The following is a 19,991-nucleotide window of genomic DNA, read 5'->3' as shown; positions in this document are numbered from 1 at the left end:
TTTTGCCACATTCTGCACACTACTGAGTCACCTTGTGTAGTACATACATGTGCAGTGTGGATTAATGTAACTTCATGTGCTAACTGTCATGGCCACCTGTCTGTTACAGAGCCAAATTATGACCATTCTGGTCAAGCGGCGGACTTGATAAATGCAGAGGCTGATAGAAAAACATTTGTAGCTCAGTGTTCTTCAGAACATCTACAGCTAGTGCTCAAGCTGATTCAAAATATCTATGATATATTGGAATGAGGGCAGATAAACAAATATATATATATATATACCTGACATAATTATCCACTCAGAAACATGAAACAGAGATGACTCATTCAATATCTGCAAACAAGTTTATGACCGTCACCATAACAACAACAACACCGCTATCAATTCAGACGCTGGAAATAGAATCAGAAAGGTGCTGATCAGAAGGTGCTGAGATCTGAACCTCAGGAGATGCACGAATGGTCCCGAGATCGGTCTCTGTGTTGCCATGCGAAACCAAAAACTTACTGGTGATCTTAAAAGCATGTTTTCAATGAACTTCAAATCTGACAATGGTAAGTGTTGGGAAATTCAGCATTGCCATCACAGGAATAAATCACATATTAAAATATATTATTTAAAATAGAAAATAGAAGTTATTTTGAACTGTAATATTTTACAATATTGCTGTTTTTCCTGTATTTTTGATTAAATAAATGCAGCCTTTGTGACCATAAGAGACTTCTTTCTTTTTCAAAAATATTGAAAAATCTTACCAACCCCATACTTTTGAAAAGTAGTGTATCTCACATGTTTACATTTCACAGTTTGACTTTATTTCTTATTTTAAACATAATGATTTATTTTTTTTTACTCTGAAGTGGAAACAGGCTTCTATAGGATTCTTTTAGTTCTTTTCCATGACATTGAATGCAAATGTATGGTAAAATGATAAACCAGCGGCACACACGTCAGCTTATATGAATGAGGCGACAGCATCTCAATCGTTTGACGCAGTACAAAACTTTAGTCACATCACAAATTTTATCCACAATTGTTTTAAAAAACCTGACATTGTAAACAAAACACAGCGGATCTCCCATGAATTTAGACTTTGCCTTCTGGAATATAAAGTGCTACATAAAAATCAAAAGTCTTGACATCAAACCGTAACTCTGACTTAACACTTATACAATTTTTATTTATCCCATTGATTCAACAGACACTGATGGTACTAAGGACCGATCCCGGTCAGACGAAGGTCTTTTGATGTATCAGTATCACTGCCCTGTGATCAAGTCATGGACTGTGATGCTGTTTGTTCATAGATGCATTTGGGCTTTGAATACTAATACTTTAGACCAATCTGAGCTTATTGAGGTAAGAAGGATAGAATGCCAGACACGAACCCAGAAGACAATCCAGAGTTACGGTTGGCATTTGTGAGTTCATTGAGTGAATTCACAAGCAGCTGACACTCTCATTTTTGCGGCTTTTGGACAGATGGTGGTTTTTATTGGAAAGGTGCAGAGAGAAATTCCCATTGCCTATTGATCCAGTAAGCGGCATGTGTGTGGACTGATAGGCCAGCGGTGGAATGGTGTTGACCAGAATTTGCTGTAGTGGTTTCTTCTCTTCGTGAAACTGGCATCGGATGTATCTAGCAAAGGCCGAGCGGTAAGTCTTGTTGAAGAGCGTGTAAACCAGCGGGTTAACGGCGGAGGAAAGGTAACCGACCCACACAAACACATTCAACAGTCCGTTCATTATATCGGCGTCACACACCACCGGCTCGCAAACCACTGCCAAAACGTTGGTGATGAAAAAGGGACACCACATGACCACGAACAGGAAGAAGACCACGCCCAGAACTTTGGAGGCTTTCTGCTCGTTGCTGATGGACTGTACACTGTGCCGTCCGAAAGGTGGCATCACAACCCCCGACTCTGCCCCCGCCTCGCGACTCAACGAGCGCCGCAAGAACAGTTTCTTCTCTGAGGGCGAGAACGATGGGCTAGGGAGGAAGTTCAGAGTGAATCCTGCGCTCCATCTGGGCCTGGGCACCAGTTGGTCAAGGCAGAGCGTAGCCTCACTCTGCAGAGCGCTGATAGTCAGGAAGTAGGTCACCACCATAATGGTCAATGGCACGAAGAAGGCCACAAAGGACCCAATTAAAACAAACGAATTGTCAGTCAATAGGCAGCTTCCATCCTTGAAAACTTTGGTGTGATCGCGCAGACCCAGCACTGGGATCGGCATGGAGATGCCTGCAGAAAGACAGAGGGAAGAAAGTGCATTTGTTGTTTAGTTTAGTCTGCAGAAATTGTGACAGACCAAAAAAACAAGGTGGCAAAAAAACTAAACAAAAGAGAAGAAATGCTGACAGTTGCTTATTTCACACAAAACACAAAAGCAGTAAAGTTGTGTGACCTGCAGTTGTCTATGGCATATCATAAACAGCTGTTCATTTATAAAACCATTTCATAAATAAATAATAGTTCATATACTGTAGTGCTATAAAGAATAGCAAGATAACAAATTAACATGCAGTTCATTATTCTCTTTAATAGCATTAATGCAATTAGCAATTCTGACATTATTCTGTGATTATTATTTTTTATCAGTAAATTATGGTAAAATAATTTATGTAAAATTTACCATCAAAATGGGGTTCATTGTGATTAATAATAATAAATCAATATTGCAATTTAATAAAAAAAGAATAAAAAAAGAGTTTTCACAACATATGGTAATTGTGTTATGTGTTAAATATAATTTTGCTATAAATAATAGCCTAGCGTTTTCATAAAAGCACGTTAACATGCAGTTAATTCGTTTTCATTTTCAATGGCCGTAATGCATTTTGCCAAATTTGGCATTTTACCCGTTTTATACCCGTTAATAATAATAACAACAATAAAAATAATAATAATAAATATTATTTATTAACAGCCCTTAAAAATACTAAAAATGTAATAGATATGAATAAAATATAATACATATATAATACAAATATATATACATACATATATATAACATTTTTTAATTATTATTATTTTATTTTTTTTACATATGCTAATAAAGAGTGTGGTTTACATATAATTTTAAAGGTGACACACAATATGCTGTTCAAAGAGTTAATGTAAAGGAATATCACTTAAACACCTGACTAACATATACATCCAAGACATATTTTAGTCCATGAACCATCTCTTATCTCAAAGGAAAAACAGACTCTCACACACAGCAGAGATTCTGTCTGATCCCCTATTATCACATCTTGTTTCAAAAGAGATGATAATCTTTAAATAGCTCTTGGCTCATAATAAAGTGTAAACACTTTATATTAATTGTTTCAAGCACTAATACATAATTTAGTTACAAATCATTAAACTGCTTTAAATTGAGAGCGCAGGTGCTGTATATTTATTAAAAACATGCTGTGCGGCTCAATGTGAACCCTGTGATTGATGGATCTCTTGTTCAAGGACATGCTCATATTATTCTACTTACTTAGATATATTGCTAATTCTTAGGCAGCGAAAATGTCCATCTTTGTCACATGCCTTCGGGTTACTTCACAGGAATTGATGGGACTTTTTTCTCTCATTGCCTATTACAGTTTAGAACCGTAAACTCAACAACACAACTATTTATGACCATTAGTGTTCAGTTCTGTATAACGCTGTATATGATATACTTCTCATTTCCGCTAGCATCTTGCAAATGGAAAGCTTGTATCGCTCAAGGACAAACTTTCAGTGAAACTGCCATGGTGACAAACCATCTCCATGGCAACAGTAAATCTCTGCAAATCGTGTCTGATCTCTGGGGTTTGTTGGGGGAAACAGAGCTGGTAAGGAGGGCGGGGGGGGGTGCCATGATGGACCCCGTGCCACTGGATGATGGATCTGGAATTGGTTGTGAATCTATGGATAACCGCGGGCCTTGGATGACTATGATAAGAGTGTCAAAATCTGAGAGGAATATGAGGAGATAAAAAATATATATCGGTAAGGTTTCTCCTTTAAAAGTGAGTGGGGCTGCATATCTTACACACTATCAACCTTCTCTGACATCCCATTTCTCATCCTTTCCTGGAGATGAGAGTACACAGAGTTGGAAAAGTTAGAAAAGCAGCATTATAATGTAAATGGAGATCATGGTGCTTTGCTCAAATCCACTGACAGCACTCATCCTCATCTCAGTTATAAATGTTATGTGATGACATTTGAAGGCAAGACACTACATGTGAATTTTAACTAGACATCACATACTGCCCCAGTTGATAAATCACAGTACATTAAGACAATTGTTTTGAATTGCAAGTTTTCTAAAATATTATGTTTAAAGACGCAGATGAGCTGAACATTGAATTGAATTGTTTTATTTTGTTGATATAAGTAAAATGTTTTATTTTATTTTGGATGTCTCTTTTTATCACTCTATAAATCAGAAAGCACTGACAACAGCCAAAACAAGATTACATGCTATGGAAGCAAAATAGCTTAAAGTCTCAAAATTGACCAGTGCTCGATAAAACATTGGTTTTGTTTGTAATGTCTTGCCTTAAAGCAGATTAAGAGCTGTTTAAGATGGAGAGGAAGGGGGATAGTTCATCTGTTATGTTTGTGGATGAATGGATGGATGGATGGATGCTTTTATGCAAGAAAAATTACATCCATAAAATGTTCCAGTACAGAAGACAGATAATTACGCTTCTCTGTGGCATGCGCCTCTTCCAGTGATAATTACAAAAGCACTTTTTCGTCTTACCAACCAGACATGCTGTTCTTTGAAAAGCATCTGACTCATGCTCAAAGAGCCCTAATCTCTAAAATGTTAGAAGGTCTTCTTTGATCCCCAAACGATACATAATTACTAATCACTTTAAAGCAACACTAGCTCTCAGCTCTATGACCAGTCTGAATCTGGCAGAGGCTTGGAACTGGAGTTCGGGGAACTGAAGCTCTATCCAAAAGTGTACCGGCACAGTTTAACTGCTTTATTAGTGTAGATATTTTTAAAATAGTTCTATGGACTGTAGTTATATTGCTTTGCATTATAAATGTGTTTCATTACACTGTTTTGTTTTTCTTTTTGCATTACTGTGGTGCAAATGTCAGTGTGGGATGCACTTTATTACATTTTCTGCTCATAATAATTCATTTCTGTCTGCGCTGCATGCAGATTGAAAAAACAGGACTGGTTTGAGGTCATTTTGAAAAGATCAGAGCTTGGGCATTTCTCCCATTTCGGGCACTGCAGAGGGTGATTTTTATTAAAACTAATAGATTTCTTTTTCTTTTGTTATGGTCATACTAAAACTGTCTTTCCATGCTTATCTTTTGGTACATTTTTTGTCACAGACAGAGATATGACAGTCTCTAAATAAATAATTAAATATCATATAATTTTGAAACAAATTTCTGTATCACTTATCAATGATTTAATAATATTGTTTTATCAAAGGTTAGTGTACTTATTCACCAAGGCAACAACACTTTTAGTGAAGAGTACGTGAGATTAAATACGTAACATGACATGGAATAAAAATTCAAAGGGAAATCAAAGAAACATTAAGGTAAATATAATATTTTTATTGAGAATAATTTCCAAGAAAGCTTGAAATGTACGTGTGAAAATGTATTTGTGTGTATTTACGATCTGTAAAATGATGGCTCCATCTTGCTACGGCTAATAGCTATTTTCTTCTGCAAATGTTTAAACTCTCATTTCCATCAGTGTCATTTCCACCAGAGATTGATTTGAGATGTGGTGGAAATGACACTGTGCGTGGTGGAATTATTCATGTCTTCAGCATTCAATAACCCAGACCTGTAAAATTCATTCATTTTTATCTTTCTATTATGCTTATTTTTCCTCTTTTCAATTATTTTTCTCCATTGACATACTCAGCAGGATACTAATGAAGGTGCAGTCACTACTGCTGGTCTCATTGTTGCCTCTCAGTTCCAATCTATATTATAGCTGATTGTTGCTGCAATTTTACTTCTGATTAACAGATATCCAACTTGTGCTCAAAAAGCTCTCTCTCCCACTCATGTATTAAATATCATGGTAAACCTAACTTGATACATTGACGTTTTCAAAAATGAACTGCTTCAAAATTAGCATTTTCGCTATGGATGTGTGTAATTTACGTTGTAGAACAAAACAAGTACAGTCAAGTTATGTTTACCACAGACTATTTTTTTACAGATGAATTGAAAAATCCCGTTATAAAACCCCATAGGAATATCTCAAAGGAACCAGCAGCGAATTAGACTTTCATACTTTAACGCTGCCATCTGTCATAAAGTGGAAGACAAAATCATGTCATCCGATAAGACAGAGGAGAGTCTCTACCCACACTTCAAAAAAGTAAGCTCGCCAGTATGGGTTTTTTTTTTTTTTTTTTTTTGAGAAAATTAGTCGTTAGACACCCCAGTCTGCAGGACTTGTACGCAGGTGTTCACCCACCTTCGCGTCAAATCATCCTTAGTCCAAAAGTTTGCTCATTTGGATTAAAACATATGGATTATAGTATGTTAACTTTAAATATATATAGAGGAATATTTTTGTTGTATTTTTACTAGTGCTGTCAAATCAATTAATCACATCTAACATAAAAGTTTTTGTAAATATAATATATGTATATATGTGTGTGTGTGTGTGTGTGTGTGTGTGTGTGTGTGTGTGTGTGTGTGTGTGTGTGTGTGTGTGTGTGTGTGTGTGTGTGTGTGTGTGTGTGCGTGTGTGTGTGTGTGTGTGTGTGTGTGTGGCCTGGTAAACCCTACATTATGGGGACAAAATGTCCCTACAAGGACATTTTTTGGTCCCCATGAGGAAAATGGCTTTTAAATCATACTAAGTGATGTTTTTTGAAAATGTAAAAATGCAGAAAGTTTTCTGTGATGGGTAGGTTTAGGGATAGGGTTAGTGTAAGGGAATAGAATATAAAGTTTGTACAGTATAAAAATCATTATGTCTATGGAAAGTCCCCATAAAACATGAAAACACAACATGTCACAAGCACTCTTCTTTTTAGTAGAGTCTCTAAACAGCTATGGTCATCTCAAACCAATAAAGACATTTTTTATTTTTCTAATAAGGAAATTCTGAAAGCAGAGTCAGATTAATAGTTATCATGAATATAAATTAGATCAGAGTCATGACTCATCAGGCAGAATGACATCCTGTTCATAACAGCTTCATGGCTTCATGGCTTCACATCACACTACAGCACAGTGTCATGCCCACATGTTGTACCTGCAGAGATGGTCCAGACCGCCGTGATTTTGGCCCGTGCCCGGGAGCGTGAGTTTGATCGATTGTGTCGGATGGGGTTCCGGATGGCCACATAACGGTCCAGGGAGATAGCACACAGGTGCATGATGGAGGCGGTGGAAAAAAGAACATCCAAGTAGATCCACACGGGACAGAGTGATGCAGGGAGGGGCCAGGAGTAACCTGAAGAGGAGAAACACATTCAGAAAATCAAACCGAATTAATAAAACTGACAACAAAAGGCTTAGAAACATTGGCGTTCCTCTGTTGCATACTAATGAGTCCTGTGAGTTCATTTAATGGACTTCGTCCACTAAGCTCAAGTGAGTGATTTCATTGGAAAGCATGAGTGTGATGACTGATGAGACTTTTCTGTTGACACGATGATGAAAAACAGTTTAATTTCTACAATATTGTAGTCTGTCTGTCTGCCTGTCTATCAGCTTGCTTGCTTGTCTGCCATCCATCCTGAAGAGTAAGTTCAGTTTTGTAAGTGCAATAGAGTTAACTCACTCCGCTGTGGGCAGTCAGGCAGAAAATGACCATCCACCATTCACCAGACTGAAACTGTAAAGTTAATTGTTAACACTCCTGGCACTTTGTACAGGACACACACAGACACAAACCATGAAGGGGAGAAAAGTTGAATTAATAATACATTTACAGGAATTTGCAGTTATTGTCAAGTACTTTCTTATTTTTTTTATTATTTTTTTGTCAGTAACAAAAGTTTGAAATGAAGCACGACGGCAAAGCCAAAAGAGCCAACACAAATGAAGTGCCACAAAGATAATAGACTTTTGAGGAAAGAGGAAATGCGGTAGAAAAATATATATAAAGAAATGGGCGAAAGGATAAAAGGAGGAGGAGCTGCCGGAAATGAAGGGAAGAATGATTATGTAGGTGAATGAATATACAGAGCTTGTGTGCAGAAATAGATAAAGACCATCAATCACCAAAACAAAGAGCACACAATCACACACTTGAGTTTCAGAAACAGCACTCTTCATCAGAACTTACTCAGGTTTGTTATTGGATTGTTACCTCAGCAGAGCCACAGTATTATATTCGTTTCCCTGTGTGTGTTGTGTTTACTGTGTTCTTTCAAAGTGAATGAAAACCTGTGGTTTCAGTACAGTTCAAGACCGCTCAAAAACAGATTTTCTCTGCAGAAGAAAAATCAGCTAAAATTCAGACTGCTGTGGGATAAACAGCAGCATGGGAGATAAATTGTGAGTAAATAACATTAGTTTTGTAAAGCTCCCACGCTCTCCTGCCTTCACTATCTATTGAGGTACAAAAAGAAGTCTGGGTGACACACTAGCTAAAGATAGATGCCTTTTACTATGAACATGAGATGCACACAGCCATCATGACTCAAATATAAACTTAGGCAGTATTACCCACACAGACTGAAACTACTGCCTTTCTCTGTGAATGTGATGCATATTTTTTTATCATAATTTCTGATATGAAACTCATTGTAGTAAATATATGCAATTATCATTATTTTTATTTAATACTTCATTTTAATAATTCATTTAAAACTAAATTAATGCAAGCATATTTTAATGACCAAAAATTAAAACCACACAAATAAGACTGTATTTAGACAATATTAAATTGAATTGATGTCAAGAAGTACATCAAGTAAGAAATTCCAGTAATTATTACATCAAACCACACAGAAAATAAAGTCTTCTGAGCTTGTTGATCAACATTTTTAGAAGGTTAAGCCCTTCATTTCAATGCCTATTTATTGAAAAGAAAAAAGAGTTTCAGGCCTTATTTTATACCCCATTGCATGGAAAGTGATTAGAGCATGGGCTGAAGGAGAGAGAGGATCAGAGCTTATGATATGAAGAGATGAAGGTCTTTTTAGAAAATATTAAGATGGGGGCACTGTTTGATGTAGTGGTATGCATCATGGCATAAATAAAAATCAAAGTCTTGATGAAAGTTGCACAAAAAAGAAAATAAAGAACTAAACGAATAAAAGTTCAATCACTGCTAGGCATAAGAGGTGCTTATGAATAGAGATGAAGAACGTCATCCCTTTCTCCGCGAGGCTTCTGCCAGCTGTGGCTTTATTCAATAAAGCTCAAAAACAAGAGATGCCGCATCAAAACCAGAGGCTAATTAATAATCCATTAATACAAAATGGCTGTGGATGTGTGTGTGCTGTCTATGAGACGTGTGCATTGGTGTTTGTGCTTGTGACTGAAAGGGAAACAGAAACAATGAAGGGCAAAGACTCGATTTAAAACCCTTCAGACAGTTTGTCTAATTGGAGTTGCTCATCGGCACAGGCTCAGGGGACGCCCTATTTGCTGAAGGGTAATACTCAGCGTTTAATACAGAGAGACCCAACAAAAACCTGACAAATTCCCTCAAATCCTTAGAGTGTTTGTGCCTCTGCTTTAGATGAAAGCCAAACGTTATCTAGCCATGCAGGATAATAGCCTGATTTGGCTGAAGGAAAGCAGTGAGTGTGCATGAGTGTATGTACCTACTTAACCAAATTTGTACCCAGGTATGAGCTAAATCTGCACAAAACCTCCTTTCTGGGATGTTGGCATTTGTAAAAACGTTATAAAATACAGTATACTGAAGAAATAGTTCACCCACAAATGAGAATTATGTCATCATTTACTCACCCTCATGTTGTTCCAAACCTGCATGACTTACTTTCTTCTCTGAAACACAAAAGAAGATATTTTGAAGAATGCTGGTAACTAAACTGTTTTGGTTCTTATTGTATGAACAAAAAATACAATGGAAATCACTAGGAACTGAAACTATTTGGTTATCAACATTCTTCAAAATATCTTCTTTTCAGCAGAAGAAAGAAATGCATATAGGTAAGTAAATATTGTTTTTAATTGTAAATAGCAGGACGTTTTCTGTTAGGGTTAGGGTTAGGTTTAGGTTTAGGTTATATTTATAACAAATTATATACCAATAGCACACTTAATTTAACCATACTGCCTCTCTGACAACATCAACTATGAATACACACACTGACAAACAGCACTACCGCCTTAAAAGCTTTCCCTTTTGACCACAAGCCCAAGATTTCAGCAAGCTGAATGACAAGTCTTTGCAAAAACTTGACTCTAGAGTGCCAGCACATTTTGAAATGCATTTCTTGTAAGCACTGATTTGAGCCGGATGCCTGGGAAATGACCACTGAGGGCATGATTATATGCATCACTGTGTCACCAAAAAAAAAAAGTCTATGACATTTGCCTGAAGCAAGAAGGAAACTAGCTGTAATGTCACGAGGAGTGGTTCTGCGTGTGCGTTGGTGTCGGTAGATGGATAATTACAATACCGCTGGCTCACCTCGTTTCCCCTGACCCTTCCTGAACTCATCCTCTGCCTCGTTAAACAGCCCTGAATCTATCAGACTAATTAATCTCTCCCTCCTTACCCACACACACCTCTCTCACTGCCTCTTACCTCTTGTTTGTCATGAAACAAAAAAAAAATTGTATACTTCCATAATCAATCATCATCATTCGAAACCTGTATGACTGGACGCATGTTTTGAAGAATGTTGATGCCTTTTTTTTTCCCAAAATCATGCAGTGACCAGAAGCTATTAAACTCCCAAAACTCCAAAGTTTGTACTTGCACATATTCAAACTTGCTGTGTCGTAATGTGATACAAGAACACAATACATGATGACTGTATTATTTATTTATTTATTTTTACTATTTATTATAAAATCCAGTCTCTTTGGAAAAACAAGCCTGTGGCGATATTTCTGAAAGATGACATCAGGTTTCATGACACTTTCAAAGCGAAATGTCCTGTAAGAGCCACTAAATGTGTGTTAAATTTTAACCGAAAGAGTGAACGTGAATATGGCAACGTATTATACAATTTAGAAATGAAATATCCAGAGTGGTGCTAATAATGCTCTATCGCATTTGAAAAGCATCCCACCTACCCTACACCAAAAAAACTGATAGTGTTAAAAAAGTAAACGTGAGCGGAAACAAATCAGCAGATTACATTTTAAGATTACAGTAGACAGCACAAAAGTTATGACAAATAGCAGAGCCCCCAATGTAATAATAATTTGTTACGATTATTTACATATGGAAGGGGGAAATCTCCTCAACCACCACCAATATGCTGCATTCACCTGGATGTTGCTACGGCAGACATATCGCGCACAAATGCCACCTGCCAGTTTATTGGTGGAGAGGAGGTGGAGTGATGAAGGGGATGATTAGGAGGCAAGGATGATGGACAGAGGTCAGTGGGCAAATTGGTTGCTGGTGTTATACCCCTACTCTTTTTCAAAGGATATCCTTGGATTTTTAATGACCACAGAGAGTCAGGACCTTGGTTTAACGTCTCATCCGAAGGATGGTGCTTTCTGACAGTACTGTCTCCATCACTATATTGAGGCGTTAGGACCTAGACCACAGGGTGAGGCCTCACTAAAACCTCTTCCAGCAGCAACCTGGTTTTCCTAAATCCAAGTTTAAAATCCAAGTACTGACCAGGCACAGCTGCCTAGCTTTCATGGACAAACAGTGTTGGGCGACTGGGTGATAGCTGCTGGCTATGTATACTCATTTTGGCCTTTAGATCTTGATCATTATCAACACCTCTTTGCCTTTAGGAATCACAAAGGGCCCTTTCTGTAATGAAAGAGAGGGTTAGACTAGGAAACCAAATATCTTTATTGATTTTAACCCTGTAATCATTTAGGGGTAAATGCATTAAGAATGATTTGCACATGCTGTTTGCATTGGTTTAGTGCCACTATTATTCACTTTCCTTTAAAATGTGAAAATGTGCTCGACACCACACATCTGTATATACTGTACACCCTATAATGCTCTTCTCCATCAGTTGATGAATAACTGCTCTCCATATAAAATGAAATTGCTTTTCCTTTTACAAAGCTGATTGTGGCAGGCAAAAAGCGCAGTTATTTTTAAATAGCATATTTTTAATGAAGCACAATTTATAATCCTAATTTACATAGAAAGGAATGTGCTGAAAAGAATGGCAATGATCTCATTTGAATCCACACACTGCAGTGCTATTCCAGCACAGTCAGCACCTGATTAAACTGAACTCTGGGTGGTTAGTGAATAAGACACAGGCTTTTGAGTTGAAATAGTGGACGCAACATTTAAGGAAGTGAAGTGACGTGAAGGCCAAGCATGACAACCGATACCTGGAATTTGTCCTCTGCATTTAAACCATCCAAGTAAGTGCACACATATAAGGAGCAGTTAGTAGTGAACACACACCCGGAGCAGTGGGCAGCCATTCCCTGCGGCGCCCAGGGAGTGATTGGGGGTTAGGTGCCTTGCTCAAGGGTACCTCAGTTGTTTCTAGCTGGTATTGAGAATCGAACCCGCAACCTTTGGGTTACAAGTCCAACTCTCTAATCATTCAAGTGATGATGGCTATCCATAACCATCCAAAAAGATATTATAACCCACCCCAGATGTACCATGCTGTATGATGTATGATTAAGAGAAAATAGTTAAACAGCCATACTGATGTGGCACAGGTTTCATGTGCTCGAAATGGCCAAGACCTTAATGAGAATGAAATTAAAGATATGTTTCAGTGTCTACACAGATGCTCGTCATTAGCCCTTCATGCTGCTCATTAAGTCACTCCTCTCTTTTTAGTCGGTGAGCGCCGTGGCAACCTAGAGACCACCTGTGCCAGAGAACCATCAATGCTGCATCAACGGCAGCTATTGAGCTTTGTGTGGTGTTCTGGAATAATCCATCGTCATGGTGACATGACATTGCGGTGTATTATGCCAGAGCTCTGCTGTGGAGCCGTTTGGGAGATTGAGAGGTTTAGAGAATCAGGGGGAAATTAGTGTCTGTGTGTTTTCTGATCCCATTTATTTTAGCTTCCCTAACTGTCACTCTATGGAAAAAGAAAAAGAAAGAGGAACAGTGAAGACACTGGTGTCTGTCTTTATCATATTAATTCTCATTACCCATAGTATACTCACTATAACACATGGCCTCTAATGGTTTATTGCTTCATTCGCATAATTCACATCCATTAGAACCAAGTCACATCAAGTTTATGCATTTAACTACTTTAAAAAAAAAAGGAAGTAATCTTTTTTTGAGGAGACACTGGCTCCTTTGCTTCCTAGACATAATGGCCCTGATTCACACACACGTAGCTATTCTTACCTGTTCGGATAATGGGTTAGAAACACGCACTGCTATTTATAAAACAGCTCTGATTACCATTGGATTACTCAGAGAGTGCTTCGTCACAACTCTAGTACGTCAGTGCATCGCTGAGACTCAATAGGAGTTCCTCTCTGATTTTATCACCCCTGCTGCTTCAGCTGTGATCCCCTTCTCATGGACTAAAAGATCTCTGTCCCATGTGTCAGTTTCTCGCTTGCACTGTCATCTCCTCTCTTCTGAAAGCACTTCAGCCTCTCTGCTCTTCTCTAAGACCAGTGGAATCAGTCTGTGTTTACAAGAAATTCGGTGGAGATTTCAGTAGGGTTTCACTAATCCTCATGACTAGTTGTTTCATCATTAGTTCTCATGAAATGTCTCTACAAAGACATTCCCTCAAATGATAATGTGAAGGTGGAGAACACTATGGCTTATGTAAATGATGTGAAATTACACTCAGCAAATTACAAACAGCCATATCAAGCCATACAAGGTGTATACGACTATCTTCTTTTAGACAAACACAATCAGAGATTATATAGCTCTTCCAAGCTTTATAATGGGAGTGAATGGAATGCATCCATCCAAAAAAATGCATCCATCCATCCATCCAACCCATCCATCATAAAAGTAATCCATAAGGCTCCAGGGGGATAATACAGACCGTCTGAAGCAAAGCTATTTTGTGTAAGACAAAAATCCATATTTATAACTTTATCAGCTATAATAACTAGCTTCCGGCAGACGACCGTACGGATACTGCGCAAGTCGACTTGCGCCACAAGAGTAACCCCTGACGCGACGTAAGCTTAGATGCCTTTTGCGGCTTAAACAAATATGGCTGGGTAGCAAACTCAAGCTCCTCTTCTCTTATATCGAAATCCTCTGACATTTCTCTTTAAAATTTCTTGTTTTAGACTTTTAATTCATGACCAGTGTTTTGTTTCGCTCTATCCTCTGCACTTCTGCGTTCTTCATTGCATCATGCGTCAGGTCAAGGGTTACTCTTCCACCATAAATCGATGTGTATGTCCGTCTGCCGGAAGCTAGTTATTATAGCTAATCAAGTTTTAAAGCCGTATGGATTCTTTTTTATGATGCATTATTTTGGGCTTCAAAATCTCGCCCCCCATTCATTCCCATTATAAAGCTTGAAAGAGCCAGGATATTTTAAAATATATCTCTGATTGTGTTCGTCTGAAAGAAGATAGTCATATACACCTTGGATGGCTTGATGGTAAATCATGGTATCATTTTTATTTTTGGGTGAATTGTCCATTTAAATAAATGCCATTATCAGCAGGCACAATTTGTTTGCCCCTTCCTGTTATAACCATTTTTTCAATTATTTTTAAGGAAAAAATACACTTTTTTGCTTTTTATTGTATAGTACAAAAAATAATTGCCAGGAAGCTGAAGGGAGTGGATAGATAAATGATACAAGCTAGATTGAATCTCATTGCCCCCAACCGTGCAACCGTACCCGAAGCATGAGCACTATCTTCCAGGCCAAGTCTCTGATAAAGACATTTTTCCATCAGGAAATACCCTTATTGGAGTCTTATCTCAATGTGTGTGTATGTCTCTTGAATGTTTGTGTACATGCAATGTTCTTTATCAGAAAATTTGTGTTAAAATACACTGTTCTGAAGTCTTAAAGTGGGGGAGCAGCCCATAATATTATAGTGATTAGCTTCCTTCCTCTGTTGTCTGCATGTGGTCAGTGCTGGAACAAAACAGAGCAGCTGCCTATTGAATCCACCCATTATCAATTCAAAAACACACTAATTATTATCTGATCAAACAGCTTATTCTGAACAAGACCACTTTTTTTAATTTTCTGAAGAAAATGTAATTGACACTTTCCTGTGCAAAACTTGTTATTTCTTTGCCAAGGAGTTATGTTTGGTTGCCAAGGCATTGTAATGCGGTTGCTAGGGTGTTCTGTGTGGCTGTTAGAATTCTGCTATGCAATTGCTAGAGTGTTTTGAGTGGTTGCTGGGTGATTGCTTCTAAAGTTACATTTATGTAAAAAAATATTTTTTTTTTTCTTCTGCCAGTCAAAAAGATTGCACACCTCTCCTTAACAAGCCACATGATTCAGTATAACAAAGATTAATAGAACAAAATGACTAAAATTTAAAGTAAAATTAAAAGTGAAAATTAAAAAAAGCTAATTCAACATATTAATATGTATTATAATAGTATAGAAATAATACTACAATAAAACCGTTATATAGGGATGCACAATACAACAGTACCATCGGTTACACACACTTTTATTAGATTTCTGAATTTATTGTACAATCAATATTGGATATTTAGTTGTGCAGCTCATTTTCCCTACTTTTACATTTAGATTAACTTGGCTGTGATCTAACGCTCACTTATAGTGAATCAAATTTAAACACAAGTAATTTAATAACAATGTAATCTTTAGCAAATCACAAAATGAACATTTATTTTTCATATTGTACATTATGAAGGTGTGATGTCTAAATTCACTTATAGGATTTTTTTTTAGACAAAACCATAAATAATTTTAATATGAAAATATTACAATTGAAAATGTTAATAAAATATGCATGAAAATGTATTAATATAACATTAATATGAAAATAATTATTGATTATCGGTGCATCCCTACCGCGATGAGTTATGTGTCAAAGCTTAATTAAAGAAAATTATTTATATATAGTATTAATTCACAATATTTTGCATATATTCTTAAAAGTAATCCTACAGACTCACAGACCAATTGTTCATCTTTGGGGAAAAAAAAATTATAGAAACTATAATTCATTGCAACATTCTCCGGAAAATATGTGTTTGTGTATGCACATGCATTCATGTGAGACAAAAAGAAAAGGAGAATGGAACAGACATTGTGACTCAAACACAAGGACAAAGAGTTTAATCAAGCCAATTAACAGGCAAAATAACAATAGTGTCATTTTTCCTGAACAATAAAACCAAAAATGTACAGCCAGCCAGGAGACAAAGCAAAAGTCCCCCTGTGGTGAAAATCAAGCTTTTAATGTTGTTTATATGTCTATGTGGTGTTTTTAATATGCTTTGAAACAAACCATGTGCAAATTCATAAATCAACATCATTGCTGAGTATTTTCTCCTTGAAAATGCAGCGAACCAAAGACAGTCTCAAAAACGCGGTTTGAAATCGCTGGTGTTTCTGACGTCACAAACTACCTTGTAACCAATCACGTCAACATGTGATCATCAGCGAGTGGATCTCTGATCTCTGGTAGGCTTGTTCGACTTGAACCGGCGCTGCACAGACCGATCGGTTTATGACATCAAAGTACCGCGAGAGCAATTCAAAAGCATAAGGAGCCGTCTGCTCTCTACTCGCTCTCGCGGTATTTTGATGTCATTCACCCATCGGTTTGTGCAGCGCCGGTTCAAGCCGAACAAGCCTGGTGTGAGTGAATGGAGGCGGGGCTAATTTGCATGTTCATAGAACCATGTATACTCAATGAGACAAGGGTGTAAATTTACATTCAAGTGATTTTAAGGCATGAAGAAAACATTTTCAAGGAAAAAAAAACGTTTAAATATGTAATTTGTTGATCAAAGATGCATTTTAAGGGATAAAATTATTGACTACAGGGGGACTTTAAGAGTACAGATGAAGTGCTGAATCTCCCCAGCATCCAGTGGATTTGAATAGCATCAGTCCAGCGTTTACGCAGAAGAAAATAATTCGACTTTCTCTCAAAATTCTCCCTTTATATTATCATCTTTAATGGGTTCTTTTGTTTGACCGTTTAACAGATGCATTTACTAAGCAGCAGAGGTCATTTTACTCACACACACACATACCTTGAAATGTTAACAAGGTTTTAGCTGTAACATGTGACTCTGTCCTAAAACTGTGACATGATGTCATTCATTCACATCCACAGTCTGACCAATAGTACTAATACTTCCCACGGCATACAGTATCTAGAGGGGACAGACGATTAGAAGAGAGACAGAGCGGGATGGAAACGGTGAACAGGGTGGCATGTTTCTCTCATGCACACTCTTGTGCAATTTTAACCTCTCTGTCTCTTTGAGTTCTTCAAAACGGCTGCCTCAGCTCACTGATAACAGCCTGAAATACAGCGTGACAATGACATTTCACTGTCAAGCTCCATCAGAAAAATACACTCGAATAGTAAACACACCTTCAAACTCTATCATAAAATAAAAGCTTGTGTGCTAAATCATGCATTTTTTATGTGTTTGGACTCATTATAAAATAGAGGAGCAATTAAAATAATCTACAATGTCATTCAGCAAGCCCTTTGCATGAAAATACACTCGTCAGTGTATACAAGGCCACTAATGATCAATTAACACATCCACTTTAAGTAGACAAATAACAAATTACACAGAAATTAGCATTTCCCTAATGAAACACGAAAGATAATGAATCAAAATTAACAACACAATGTGGAAATGATAAATAAACATGACCCATATATATATATATATATAAAAGAAATATCAGTGAAAAACCAGTGAATCAAAAACTTTTTGTTATTTTAAATACCTTAAACTGTGGTTCAGAATAGTAGTACTAGGTTAGAAAATTACCATTAAATGCCACAAATACTATATGTTCGAGTCATGTTCAAAGTCATTTCAAATTCTGTGCTATTACACCATATATCTTACTTTACTCAAACAGTTTTTCCAAGTATAAAATGGGGATTTGATAGATTTAGATTTGTTACATTGAAGAAATAAAGAAATAGTTCATGTGCATAATGAGTTTTCTCTGAAGTTTTTTATTACGATTTTATACAGTTTATTATAATTCAAAGGGTTACCGGGGTACAAAAATTGTCTAGTCCAATTACGTCTGTCTCAAGGATGTGCCATCACTAGGGATGTGCTACTACTAATATGTTTTTATCAAACATAAATTATGTAAACAATAAAGTAAACAAACCCCCTGAAGACAACCAAAAAACATTGTGTGTATATGCGATCCCAATATGAATCAAACAGTCAAATCCTATTCTGAATGTTGCAAATTTTCAGATAATGTATTATTGTTAAAACGTAACATTAACATGTCATTAACAATATTTGAACATAGCCTTTGTAAAAATATAAAGCAAAACATAAATGTTTTAGATGAAATAGACTGGTATTTCCAATGTTGACAAGCAGCAGCAGTACTAGTCTTGCACATCCCTAGAAATCACACTTTCACTGCTCCAATCATGTTTTTGTTGGAAGTTGGAAGGGGAATATCCAAATACACCACAAGACAGTGCCACAACTCATGTCAATTAGGCCAATTATGGCAAAAACAAAAGTCATGAACATGAAATGTTTGCAGTCACTACAAAAAAAAAAAAAAAAAAATGTAAATACAACATTACAAACAACGCAGTCGCCCGCCATCTTTGACATATCAAATGACGCTTCACCTTGAGGTCAGGATTGATCAATCTAGTCTACTCCATGTCCGACTTCCGAGCACTGTTCCAGTCATTATTTTCAAGTAGGAGGTGGGAAAATTTCTTCTGTCCCCTATTAAAATTAGCCATAAGTTCACTTCCAACTTTTCCAGTGGAAACTCACATGGCAATAACTCTTCATATGGTTTCAAATCACTAGTAGTAAACTACTGAAACCTGATAGATACAAACCATGGCTTTTGACATTGACAATACTAGATCACGACACATTACTGTTATTCATAATTGCGCAAGAACATTCAACACTGTGTAAGTGAAGGCTTACATCCAAACATCACTGCCTACATAATTAATCACAACACACCAATTGCAGCTGTCAAAATCAAAGCAGACTCACCATACACAATGGTCACCATGGCGACAGGCATGACCAGAAGTCCCAGAAGCATATCCGCTACTGCCAGTGACATGAGAAAGTAATTGGTGGCATTTTGCAGTTTTCGTTCCAGATTGACAGCCATGATTACTAGAATGTTTCCAGAAACCGTAACAATGACCACAATCAAAATCAGCAGCGCAACCCAGTTTTTCCGAACAAACTCCTCTTTACTCGTCTCGCCGTTGCACCTTAGCCATGACAGCGGTTCTTTCCTTTCACTGGAAGTGCCGCTGATGGATAGATTGGGCAGGAGAGATTCTTCTGTATCAGCCCAACTTCTGTTACAGCCAAACGTACTGTTACGGACCACATTACCCAGCATGATGTCCGTGCTCGGTGTCCAGGTGTCTGGGTCAAAGGGCATCAGGTTCGAAGAGGTGAAGATGCTTTTGGACACAGGTTTTGAAATGTTGGCATGCAAGTTCATAATGTCCCTTATTAACACTGATAGACTGTCAAAAACAAGTTCAGTTAGAGGTGATGTATCCTTCTTTTCTTCATAGCATCTTTCATACAGCCATGAGTCCAGAGGTTTGCTTCATTCCTTCCAGTTTGAAAACACTCCTGAAGTCTTCCTGCTACTCTTTTACTGTCACCAAAAAGCCTGAAAACTGGAAATGTGAGGTGTATAGATAAAACGTGGTTTC

General features: G+C 37.2%; 1 protein-coding gene across 1 annotated transcript; it reads right to left on the bottom strand.

Moving 5' to 3' along the window:
- Positions 1 to 1,443: 1,443 nt before the first annotated feature.
- htr2aa (5-hydroxytryptamine (serotonin) receptor 2A-a) lies at positions 1,444 to 19,771 on the bottom strand (the record flags this gene model as incomplete). The annotated part of the gene is made up of 3 exons (XM_081367911.1): positions 1,444 to 2,249; positions 7,255 to 7,455; positions 19,303 to 19,771. 3 exons carry the CDS (start codon positions 19,769 to 19,771, stop codon positions 1,444 to 1,446), a joined length of 1,476 nt encoding a protein of 491 aa, XP_081224037.1.
- Between the last annotated feature and the right edge of the window lie 220 nt (positions 19,772 to 19,991).

Source organism: Scardinius erythrophthalmus (assembly GCF_964197995.2).
Source record: "Scardinius erythrophthalmus genome assembly, chromosome: 6".
In the NCBI taxonomy this organism is placed as follows: domain Eukaryota; kingdom Metazoa; phylum Chordata; class Actinopteri; order Cypriniformes; family Leuciscidae; genus Scardinius; species Scardinius erythrophthalmus.
This window is presented reverse-complemented; position numbering and strand designations above follow the sequence as displayed.